This window comes from Amyelois transitella, chromosome 2, assembly GCF_032362555.1.
Source record: "Amyelois transitella isolate CPQ chromosome 2, ilAmyTran1.1, whole genome shotgun sequence".
NCBI lineage: Eukaryota > Metazoa > Arthropoda > Insecta > Lepidoptera > Pyralidae > Amyelois > Amyelois transitella.
In genome coordinates, this window is record NC_083505.1 from 9,435,624 (window position 1) to 9,447,084 (window position 11,461).

The 11,461-nt window shown below is 36.1% G+C and overlaps 3 protein-coding genes across 3 annotated transcripts; 1 reads left to right on the plus strand and 2 right to left on the minus strand.

Annotated features, from left to right (window-relative positions):
- Positions 1-1,188: 1,188 nt before the first annotated feature.
- Positions 1,189-6,702, minus strand: LOC106143678 (hemocyte protein-glutamine gamma-glutamyltransferase-like). Its single transcript, XM_013345813.2, has 9 exons — positions 4,766-6,702; positions 3,790-4,685; positions 3,508-3,703; positions 3,246-3,434; positions 2,939-3,158; positions 2,593-2,857; positions 2,224-2,508; positions 1,985-2,110; positions 1,189-1,814 (listed from the first exon to the last, which is right to left on the minus strand). Exons 1-9 carry the CDS (start codon positions 5,400-5,402, stop codon positions 1,662-1,664), a joined length of 2,967 nt encoding a protein of 988 aa, XP_013201267.2. The 5' UTR covers positions 5,403-6,702; the 3' UTR covers positions 1,189-1,661.
- Positions 6,703-7,152: 450 nt separating this feature from the next.
- Positions 7,153-9,352, plus strand: LOC106143648 (transmembrane protein 231). The gene is made up of 5 exons (XM_013345779.2): positions 7,153-7,433; positions 7,520-7,683; positions 8,042-8,170; positions 8,665-8,893; positions 8,974-9,352. The coding sequence occupies exons 1-5, from the start codon at positions 7,295-7,297 to the stop codon at positions 9,249-9,251; spliced, it is 939 nt and encodes a 312-aa protein (XP_013201233.2). The 5' UTR covers positions 7,153-7,294; the 3' UTR covers positions 9,252-9,352.
- A 1-nt stretch (position 9,353) lies between these two features.
- LOC106143649 (mitochondrial import inner membrane translocase subunit Tim21) lies at positions 9,354-10,619 on the minus strand. The gene is made up of 3 exons (XM_013345780.2): positions 10,152-10,619; positions 9,891-10,073; positions 9,354-9,595 (listed from the first exon to the last, which is right to left on the minus strand). The coding sequence occupies exons 1-3, from the start codon at positions 10,488-10,490 to the stop codon at positions 9,446-9,448; spliced, it is 672 nt and encodes a 223-aa protein (XP_013201234.2). The 5' UTR covers positions 10,491-10,619; the 3' UTR covers positions 9,354-9,445.
- Positions 10,620-11,461: the final 842 nt, after the last annotated feature.

Here is an 11,461-nt window from a genome sequence, read left to right on the forward strand (position 1 = left end):
AACCAGGCAGGAGCCAAATCCTACTAATATTATAAATGCGGAAGTTTGTGAGTATGTCAGGATGTCAGTATGTATGTATGTTTGTTACTCTTTATTTTAAGTAACTAAATTATATAAAGATTACGATAAAATTGGTAACATATAGGCTACTTTTTATACCGGAGTTCCCGCGGGGTTGATATGGTTTCCATGCGGACGAAGTCGCGGACGGTCCATAGTTATCAATATTTAAAAAAAAACACAACCTACTTTTATATTCTATACTTTATAATAGAAATATTATTCATTTACGACTATTTTTAGAGATTTTTAGTCACATGGAAAGCACTTCAAATCCGGCTTTGCTTTACATTTGAACAGATATATTAGAAAAACTAAATTATATATTTTTTATGTTTGTACCTTAACAAAGTGTACCTAATAGGTACGTACGAATGCGCTTTTATAGTATTTATGTATGAATAGACAAGGACATCAATACTACGTTCGTAATAAAAATCTAACAATGTAGACTACACTTACCTTATTTTATGTTAACCATAGCCTCAATACGTTAATAGCATAAGCAAACCTCGGCCAAAGCACGTCCTGGGTAAGCTATTCGTAATTCTATTTCTATTTTTGTACATAGACATGTAGAACATTTCAAAGTAGATACTTAGAGTAGGCCAAACCATCTTAGGCTTTAGAACTCAATTAGTTATTCACAGAAATAAAGGAAGTAATATTTTTATAGTTTTGAAGTTGTATTTTTATTGTGGTTAAGATCAGCTGTTCGGATTCAATTTTTGTTTCATTCAAAGTTTGTTTTCCTTATGTTTTATGTAAACCTCCCAGTTAATTCGACGAAACCTTTTGCGAAAATTTTCTTAACCGATAAGGTTACACCTGTTTGTTATTCTGAAGTATAAGCATATTAAAGTTTTATACAAATAAGTATGCGAAGTAGATTTTGCGTGAAAAAGTAAGAAACAAATAGACTGACCAACTTCGCATTAAAAATAATATTAGTATCATTCATATAAGACAGAAGAAATAATAAACATTATGCAGTGAATGCTTTTTATTTTTGAGATCCCAAAAACACACAAACACAGTGAAAAGTATATTTTGTTAATAATTATAATAATGTTGTTAATATAAAATTAATAAAATGCAAATATTAAAAACTATTTATATATCCTTATACTCCCTTAAATCTTAAGAACTAAAAAAGTCATAGCAAAATAAATGGCACTTGAAGCATCGGTTATATCTTCTTATCATAAATGATTACATTATAAAAACACTCTGTGACAAATGTGAAAGATATTTTCAAATCTTTTTTTTTTATAGTTTTTATCTATATGAACGGTGCTTTGTGTCACACACATGTAGAAAAACATCTATATAGTCCATAAGAAAGCCATGTCGTTAAAGAGATTCACAATAAATAACAAAAAAGAGAAACAAACACTCGTACGTTCAACAAACACGAAACAACTAAACGTCTTTGCCACGTCGATTCAAATGGACTTCAAAACTACGACCTCCTCTTCTTGAACATAGACGTGTTGATCAGGGGCAACGTACGAAGTGTAGGATCGGTCCATTTGCAGCTGAGGTGGCGAAGAAGGCCCCGGCGAGGCTCTGGGAGACAGCGCACGAGGCCCGGGGGCTAGCTAGCCGCGCACATTCACCGTAGTACACCCGAAGATCTCGTCCATCTGGCGCGAGGAGAACGTCACGACGATACGGCGCTCCCCATGGCGGCGGGGCACGAACTTGTCTTGGTAGTTGACGAACTCACCCGGCTTTACATCGCGGAACCTTATCTGAAAGTGAGATAGATAACCAGTAGGGTAAAACCTATAAACTTGGATACTTACTTTTAGATGAATATAGGGCTATGATAACAACATTTATTATAATATCACTCAGCAAAACGTGACCATCGAGTATCTTCGAGACTATTGCAAGAATGGTGCAGGTAGCTGCTACATACCTGTCGAGGTCGCTGTATACCAGCTCCTTCGAAAGTGAAGTAGCAATCAGTGAGGTGAACATTCAACGGATTCTGGAAGCTGAATGTGATTGGGCATTCCTGTCCAATGCAAGGCTGGTTTCTAACCTGTTGACAAAAAGAACGAATTCATACCAATCCAAACAAATAACGAAGATGGAGGTCAATATATCTAAATGGTTATAATACCTACTGATTAAGTACCTACTACTTGTATTTACCTGAATTTGCATCCTGGGCTTATGTAGCGGAAAATCGTCTTCATCAGACCAAGCCTGACGCGTCTGCTTCACGTATGCCATAGCATGCACCTTAACCATCGAATGGTCTACCAATTTATCCATGTATTCTTGAGGAGAGACATGCAGCTTCAGAACTTCACGTTGGCCAGCACGTACGATAAATTCTCCTTGAGCTCGTCTTAGACGCGAAGCAATGGCTCCAGTGTAATAACATGAAGATGCAGTCAACACGCACCAGATGGTACGATCTTCATGCGATTTGTTCTGCAAAGTAAATAACAATATAAACCATGAGTTCAAAATATCTATAATTCATTATGTTAAACATTGAAGAAAGTGAAAATAAACCTGGATATTCATGGTGCAATCAAACGGTTGTCCATAAGGCACGATATCGATGTCCATAAGGTCGAAGTAAACATCTTCATAGTTGCGATCAGGGTATTCATAGTACTGTTGCAAACGCTGATAGCCACGGCAAGAAGCAATGACCGCAAGTCGCTCTGGCGATGAACTATCAACTGTCTTGTATTCATGCGTAATTTCCAGCATATCACTTTCACCTTCGTCATCATCTCGATTGGGATTCTTGGTAAGAATCTTTCGGCCGACTCTAAAAATGCGAAATATTATAATTAACGACTGAGGCTCTAAATTCTTAACAAATTCTAAAGCTATTGAGTTTACTACTTACTGGTATTGGTTCGATGCCATCCTAATAAAGCCCCATTCTGAGTTTTCTTCTTCTTGGAAGTGGCAGAGTTCAGCATTGAGCTGACAGAACATGAAAGGCGTGTCGTACTGGAAGCCTACTTCACCTCGCCGCACAGCTTCAACACTGGCCGGGCCGCAGTGGTACACTGATTCTGCTTCTTCCTGAGGTGTAGAATCAATAATCTGCCAGCCGCTGTATCCTAAAAATTATTAAATGTGGAATGTAGTATTCCATTGGAACCTTATCAACTTTAAACTTATAATAATGGTAAGATCGAGCAATTTACCTTGTGGCAAATCTGGTCTCTGCATCCAAACATCATTCCATACGTGGAAGTTCCAGCATGAATCGTAGCAATCCTCATCAGGACCATTAGGTACTTCATTACCATCGCGGTCGAAATATTTATCGACAGTGAATGTGCGGTTCGTATCATGGGCTGATACGTAATTTGTTACTGATCGGCAAGGTATACCTGCAAGAGATTTTTTGTTAGTAACGAGAACAAGCCTAGGCTTATTAAAAATCATGTTGTCTTCATGTCATACCTAAAGCCCTGCAAATAGTGACTACAAGACCGGAGTATACCCAACATTGACCATATTCTACAGGACGACCACCATCAGTCAAGTACCGTTCCATTATTGCCACAGATCCCGTCCAAGCATGGGGCGCTACACCGTCTTTATACTCTCCATCATAACGTCCCACCATGAGACCGTCGTCATCATGATTGGCATTAATCTGTAATGATTCGATATAAAAAGATATAATTTCAATAGACTTTAGGACACAATTTGAACATACGAGTACTTATTTCATTAACGTACCATTGATGAAATAGCTCGGCAGACACGAATAGGATTACCACGTTCTGAATGCTCCAAACCACTGCGTTCGAGCAAGTACATGCAAGCTGGCAAAACCACGTCGTCAAATTGTCCATAAATCCATTTTCTGCCCTTGGGTTGGCGCCATGTGCCACACCAAATTTTTCCTTGTTCATTGAGTACGTACTCCTTTCGAGACGACTCATTATCCATGTAAACCGGATCTTCGCGACACCACGGATTGAACAAAATGTAGATATCTTCATCACATTTGTAATCATGGCGATTATCACGCTGGCCAAATCGGTTGGTTTGTACCCAGCAGTTCCATACCCCCACAGGAGCCGTTGCAGGAACATGAACTTGGAATGTAATGGTATTCCCATCCTGCCGCTGGATGCTTATATCCCATCTGTCCATATCGTGGGCAAGAGATGCCAGATTTTGCATAGATCCATGTCGTGAGCCATGACGCGATCCATAGCCACGACCAAATGACGAGTGCTGTGTAGTATTTCCGTAACGATCCATTATTGGTCTGTCCATTGGGCCATGTGGACTAAGAGGACTATGTTGCAAAGGCAAAGGTTCGTTACTAAACGAACTGCGACGAACTCCATAGGTTGTTGTTTCCCTCATACCGCTCATCGGACCCATAGGACCCATCGTGCCCATAGTTCCCATCGTACTCATGGTACCCATTGTGCCCATTGTACCCATGGATCCCATTGTAGCCATCCCAGTGCTAGTTTCTTGCATACGGGACATTCCCAATCCCATACCCATGCCCATTCCCATTCCCATCATGTCACGAGAATGTTGGAATACACCTTGCTGATTGCTCCAATTCACAGGTAATACAACCCGTGTTCCCTTAGTAACACTAGGCTTCGGACCTGCAAAAAAAAGCAATGAAAGAAATTATAATTAAAGTTCCAAGAATTATAATTGAAGTTTTCAATATTAAAACACTTACCAAAGCAGAAAACAACTCGAATCATATCCTGCTGCTTATCGTAAGTTCGGTCAAAACGTACCGCGAAGAAGAAATTCTGACCACGTCTGAGAACTGGATTCGGTAGGATGTTGTCATTCACCAAATCGTATTGTTCAGTATGGTGATCCTTAGAATTATCTCGTGAGTAGAACTCACTGAGCTCCACCTTTAGTGGCTGTTGGGAATAGTAGCTTTGAGGAATCATCTCCATGGTGTCTTGACGACGTCTGCGCTCATTTTGATCGGCCATCTTGCAAATAAGATTGTGGGTATACTGAGTATTCGGACTATTCCTCATTGAATGTTTCATGCGATGCAGTGCTCCCGTGCTGTGAGAACGGCCGGGACGATGCTGAGCCGTGGGTCCAGCACGTTGCATGGGCCAGCGACGAGTTTGCCCCGGACGTTGGCAGAAACTCGAGATGTTGTAATACGCTGAAAGCCCAGGAACATAGTTCGAAGGCATTCCGCCGATTGTCATCTGCTGTTCTCTCATGCAACTTAATGTACTCATCCCTGATGTCAGCCCGGTAATTCCACCAAGTCCCATTCCAGTCATACTAGACGTCATGCTGGAGGACATCCTGTCCATACTGGATCTTCGGACCATAGACATCTTGGCGTATATGCTGTATGTAGATGACTGAATCCAAGTTCCTTTTCGGGAACGCACTGTGCTCCGGGTTAACACCAGAGCGAATGTTGCGGTTGTCTGGTTTGCAGACCCTTTTATTGCGAGGACAGTGCCGAGGGATCATTCACCGCTAAGGTGTCAGTTGTCAGCGCAGGCGCCAGGGATTCTGTATTCTGGCAGTGCCCATTATGTGTGTTCACTCAATTGTGAGGAAACAGGAATAGCAACAGAAATCTTCGTATAAAGTGTTTATGGACACATAGACTTTATGATTGTAAGTACACTTCTCTATGAAATCTCTTCAAGTAAATTTACTTATGTTTTTCTCCATACCATTACTTACTCTTTCCTACTGAAGTTTAGACAATATTAATGAAAAATTACTTCCCTTTGATCTTTAGATTGAAAGTAGGGATAGTATTTCGCAATTCATCTGTTCTTCATCTCTTCCATCGGACGACGTTGGAACAAGAGCACATACAAACAAGTAGGTACATTAAAATTACCAAGGTATATGCGAGATATTGCCGAATGTTAAATAAACTTTTTTATCTATTTGTCTATCTATCATTGCAACCGTCCTTAATGTATTTGGCAAATCTTTACATTCTTTTCATACCGCTAAAAGGTACCAACCTAGGTACTTACCCGGCAGTCTTTAACGGACTCTAAACTATAATGCTTACACCTGCCGAATACCTTGAATCGTACTTATTTTGGAAATAAACCTATTTTTATTACTGAGTACAACCAACTTTTCTTAAACTTTCAATAAAAGGCTGCGGTTGTTGGATAATCTAAGAACTACTGGTAAGTACAGGTTTTAATTTTAAATGTGCGAAATTTATTATCGGCCTAGGAAACTATAGGTAGGCGATGGGTAAAAAAAACCTGTCACTGTCTAAGTAATTTCAGATAATGCAGCCAAACGTGGCCCTTAGGTCTAAAATTCAAAACTGTTCGCTCTTTCGATCCCCTAAAGGATAAAGAGTAAATTAATATAATATTATAATAAATGCACAAAAGCGTTAAATTTATGCAATAAAGCTGTAATGTTTTCTATCTCAATAAACTGTTCTGTTATCGAATGTACCCACTCAATTCTAGTGGATTTTAAAATCTGTCCTACCCTTTGTTCGAATAGACAAATGCTGTAACTGACACCTTAGTGACTGCTTTTGTTTTAATGCCATTTTAATTCTAACTAGCCGCCGCTCGCGACTTCATCAGCAAGGCATATTTTACCACATACTTCTCGTGATGCCACGAGGTAAAAACGCGACTACCTATATCATTAAAATAAATGTATATGCAAAGCACTCTGTGGTAGATTATCCTCATAGGTCCTTTTAAAATGCAAACCATTAGATAATTTTTAATTTATTTTAAAAAGGAGGAACTATGGCCAAAGTCCCTTTTTAATTAAAAGCCCCCTATTCGTCACGTCCTGACCTTATAAGATTGGCAGAAACTTATCTTAAAAAGGCAGTGATGTTTTTAATTAATTCTAAAGACACTTAACAATTTTGTTATTATTAGTCAACATCGTGGAATGTAAAATAAAAACTGAGAAAAAATGATCATACCTTTTACTATAAACAAAAAAGATGAAGGCCATTTCTAGATAATTGTAGAAAATTAATTTAGATTATGGCGGTATTTTTGGTGTGGTGGTTTTTTTAACTACCTAGTTGGCAGCATTAGTTGCTTAGCAACACAGTTTTGTTGTGTTTATCAGTTGATTTCTTTGTCAAATTGACAGATCGATCGATACAATTTAAAAACAAATTGTTGATCAGTAAAATAAAGTGAAAACTTACAGTATAAGAAATACATGAGTAAATTCTGTGTAACAAAATAGTAATTTACATATAATGGTTATATATAAAATGTTCAGTTATAATGTAGAGATACAATACAAAAGTTATCTCCTCTCGAAAGCTATGCTGTTTACAGCACTTACCACTGTACTAAATATTATTTTACCATTTATTATTGCTTACAGAAGTAGAGGTTGGTTTATTTGTGACATTGTTGTGTTATTATTGTTTGGTTAATTTTCTTGGTAATGAAAGAGTGAAACATATTGTCAATTCCAGGGTTTTGGTTGAAATCATATAGTTACTATGAGCAACCAATTGTACGGTTTAAATATGATTACATATTGATAGCCGAAACAGATGATCCTAGTAAACCCATAATTTGTGGAGAAGCTGAAATCTTGAATGGATTTTCAGGAGATGAAAGCTGTGCACAGATACAGGTAGATAACAAATAATACATCAAAGAAATAAGTTACAATCAGCAAATTCTTATAAAAGTAGCACAACTACACTCATTCTGTGTTTATACATAGGTACACCAAAAGAAGATTCAAACAAGAGATGTAGCTATTATTTACTTGTGTCATCAGTTTTGAATAACTATTGTTTTTCAAAACTGATGACACATAAATGTTGCATTTTACTTACTAATAACTTTCTACATCTCCAATAATTTAAAGAACTGTGTTTGCAAGTGGTATCCAGGAGCCCTGTAAATATGTTTTTAAAGTAATGAGCTTGCTTTTTATTATAAAGTTTTTGTATTATCCACTTATTTTGTGTCTTTAAACATTACAGGTTCAAGAAAGAGACTATGATGAAGATGGAAAAATTGACATCTTAAATTTAGACTTTACTCTTAATATTCCTCACCCAAGGACAGTAATTTCTTTTGTAGGAATTTTTGGGTTGGACTTCATATTACAGGTATTAAAAAATACTTAGATGATTCCTTTCTATTTAGACTACTGCAGTAAATTTAAGAAATAAAATAGCTACCAAAAAGATTAAGTTATACTTAACTGATTAGTTATTATCTTATATTCTAAAACAGATTTTATTTTTCAACATACCGCACCACACCCCATGGCACTCACTGCATAACAAGGAAGAATTTTGGTTGAAGGTTGAATAACCCAAGCATACCCAATACTTATTAACAACCAATGTTTTATTTTGTATGAAATATCATTATATCAAAGTTCCACCACTACAAGTAATACATACTCATATTAGAAGGAAACAATGTATATGTAAATGTATTTTGTTTGTAATGTGTAAATTCAAAAACTTTTCTGGAAATCCACAAGAGCCAACTAATTGTTTTGGTTTGCAGTAAAATTATAAGTAGGTAAAGAAAAGACTTACTAAGTGGGTAATTTCTACATATATAATTGTTATTGTATTGATATTTTTTTCAGAATGTATGCCCATTCCACATGCAGAGTTTGGCAATAGTTAATGAAGATTTTGTTGTCCCGTCTACAGGTCTTAAATATTTTGGTGACATTGAATTTTACCAAATCACCCACTTAGGATGCTGGCGAAATGTTATACAAACTATTTATAATAATTCATTATTAAGTTACACAAAATTAAATAATAATAATCTGGTGGACTATATATTAGAGATTTACTTTAAGAGACAAGGTAAGTAGTTTCACATCATAATCATGATTTTTATTTATTATGCCTATCTTAAGTTTACACTTAATGATGTTACTTTTCAGTTGTTACACGGACCAACAAGCTTTATAGTCATAGCAGAAATGGTCATACTGGTGACATGGAAATTTCAATAAATCTAAGAATACCTGAAATGCAAGTGACTTACAAACCCAGCCTGTTACAAGAGTTGAAGTGGGCCTGGCCACAATACCTCTCCCTATTTGTTGTTTTCTATTGGGTATTTGAAAAGATCAAAAGATATGTCTTTCACAACCGAATGCTTATGGCTTGGGAAATTGTTCCCTGGGGCTCTAGATGTGATTTTGTAAAAAGGGAATGAAACACTGTTTAGGTTGCTCTCAGAGTAAAGAGTGATGTAATTTCTTTGAAAAGCAATATCCAATATTGTGTGAATAAAATGGACAGATTAAAAACAAATATGTAAGTAACAATATCTTTTAATTCTTGTAACAACACAGTTTGCAACTATACATTTATCTATATTTACACTGTTGAAAGCTTAAGATGCATCATTCACTGAGTTAAAGTAAGAGTGGGGAATCCACTTGCATCAGGTTTCACATGATCAAGCTCTGCTCTGTTGTCTTCTATTATAAAAGTCTTACCACTATAATCATCAAGCTGGACCAATAAATATCTGCACATATAATTTCCATAATCATTCTGAAATAAAACATTTATTTTACATAGGCAGGCACATGACATAGACATGCAAGTCTAAAAGACATAGACCATGTTACAGTTACAAAGAGAGACCAATGCAAAGGTAAATTGTAAAAACTTGTTGATTGTTGTTGTTACTCCTTCTAATTTTGCTTCATGTTCATGAAGAGATTCACATTGGGATGTCTAATACACACTTATAACTACATAATATTCATCCCTGTGGAACAACCACTTTAAATCGTCCACAAGGTAAAATGTTGTTCATTAAAATGTAAGCCAATATTATAATGACCTGTTTCATGTCAAGTTCAACAACAGCTTTATTCCTAATCCCCTTGATGTAGAACCTCATCCTCATATGTTTAGCTCCATCTTTCTCATACACAGCATGACTAACATGCGTGCGTCTCCTTCTAGTGGTCTCTTCACCATAACCTTTTATAGGAGCTCCGAGTGCATCCTCTATTCTTGGATCCTGAAATGAAACAAAATTGAAACATTATCAACACTTAGTAAAAGTCAAGTCTTAAGACATAATAAGTAAAATAATTACATTCTTGCATTTCTCCAGAGCTGCTGAATATATGCTATTAGCGCTATTGCTGGAAAAAAGTTCTCTGAATACATAATAAAATATAATCCCGGTGACCCCAATGCCTAGTAAAATAACACCAGTATAAGATACTGTTTTGGTGGTTTCTTTAATTTTTTCACCGAGAGGGCGAACATCAATAGAGACATCAGCTCTTTCTTCACTTTTTGTCAAACCACTACCTTTCTCTGTTGAATAATAACGAGTAAGCCGAAAATTTGATACAGATATAGAGCCAGGAAAGAAACACACAGTTTTTGACAAGCGAAGGGAAGGTACAAGTTTTGAAATAATGGTCATATTTTTAAGATTGCTTTTACTGATATAACAATTTTATTTTATATTTTATACCGACAATGTTTTGGTTGGTTTTTTTTTAATTTTTGATATTTTTTTACATTGGTTCCTGACCTGACATCTGACACTGACATTAATATTCGTGCATGGTTTGTTATACATACATATAGTCACGTCTATATCCCTTGCGGGGTAGACAGAGCCAACAGTCTTGAAAAGACTGAATGTTTGTTAAACAAACAACTATATTCAGTTTTGCCTATTTCAAGAAAAGGAAAAAACGTTTGTAAACGTTTAATTCAACGAAAACTTTTCATATTATATTCATGCCATGCCATATTATATTCATTCAGAAAGTTTTATAACTTTCTCTAATTTTTTAATGTTCAGTTTGAACGAAAACGAAACAAATCGTTCTGTAGGTAAAAAATCGATAGGCAACGTTTAAAAAAAATTAACCATTTTCCAAGCCCTGGTTTATTTGTCTAGATGTAAAGAGTGATTTGAATGGAAGTTGTGCCCTGCGCCCTACGCCCCAATTATGAACTTCGTCCTGCTTTCGTCTCGTTTTAATTAAATCCTGTTAAGATTTGCGAGACTTATCTTTGATTCGTTGGCCACGCTCCCATAATATTTCTTTATATCCACATCACACTATTAATAAAGAGAGCTTTGTATTTTTTTATGTTTTAACGAAAAAAATCAAAACCACTCAACCGATTTAAAAATTCAACCGATTTAAAAATTCATTCACCATTAGAAAGCTACATTATCCGAAAGTGCTATAAGGCCTAAATTTGTTTTGAAATAAACTAGATTTCAGACAGATTAGTCAATATTCATAGAGTAATGGGAAAAAACGCGCTTTCGATTGCGTTTTATTATATGTATTCATAGGTAAAAATTATAGTAATGAAATTTATTATCTCCGCGGGTTCTTCCGCAAAAATTTTCCTCGGAATCTAAGTATTTTG

Coding starts and splice junctions, on each gene's coding strand:
- LOC106143678 (XM_013345813.2), bottom strand. CDS start 5,402: ATGTCTATGGTCCGAAGATCCAGTATGGACAGGATGTCCTCCAGCATG. Junction 2,858..2,938: donor ATGGCATCGAACCAATACCA/GTAAGTAGTAAA, acceptor TCGCATTTTTAG/AGTCGGCCGAAAGATTCTTA. Junction 1,815..1,984: donor GTATACAGCGACCTCGACAG/GTATGTAGCAGC, acceptor TCTCACTTTCAG/ATAAGGTTCCGCGATGTAAA.
- LOC106143648 (XM_013345779.2), top strand. CDS start 7,295: ATGGTTATATATAAAATGTTCAGTTATAATGTAGAGATACAATACAAA. Junction 7,684..8,041: donor AAAGCTGTGCACAGATACAG/GTAGATAACAAA, acceptor TAAACATTACAG/GTTCAAGAAAGAGACTATGA. Junction 8,894..8,973: donor GATTTACTTTAAGAGACAAG/GTAAGTAGTTTC, acceptor GTTACTTTTCAG/TTGTTACACGGACCAACAAG.
- LOC106143649 (XM_013345780.2), bottom strand. CDS start 10,490: ATGACCATTATTTCAAAACTTGTACCTTCCCTTCGCTTGTCAAAAACT. Junction 10,074..10,151: donor CTCTGGAGAAATGCAAGAAT/GTAATTATTTTA, acceptor GTTTCATTTCAG/GATCCAAGAATAGAGGATGC. Junction 9,596..9,890: donor TTGAACTTGACATGAAACAG/GTCATTATAATA, acceptor GTTTTATTTCAG/AATGATTATGGAAATTATAT.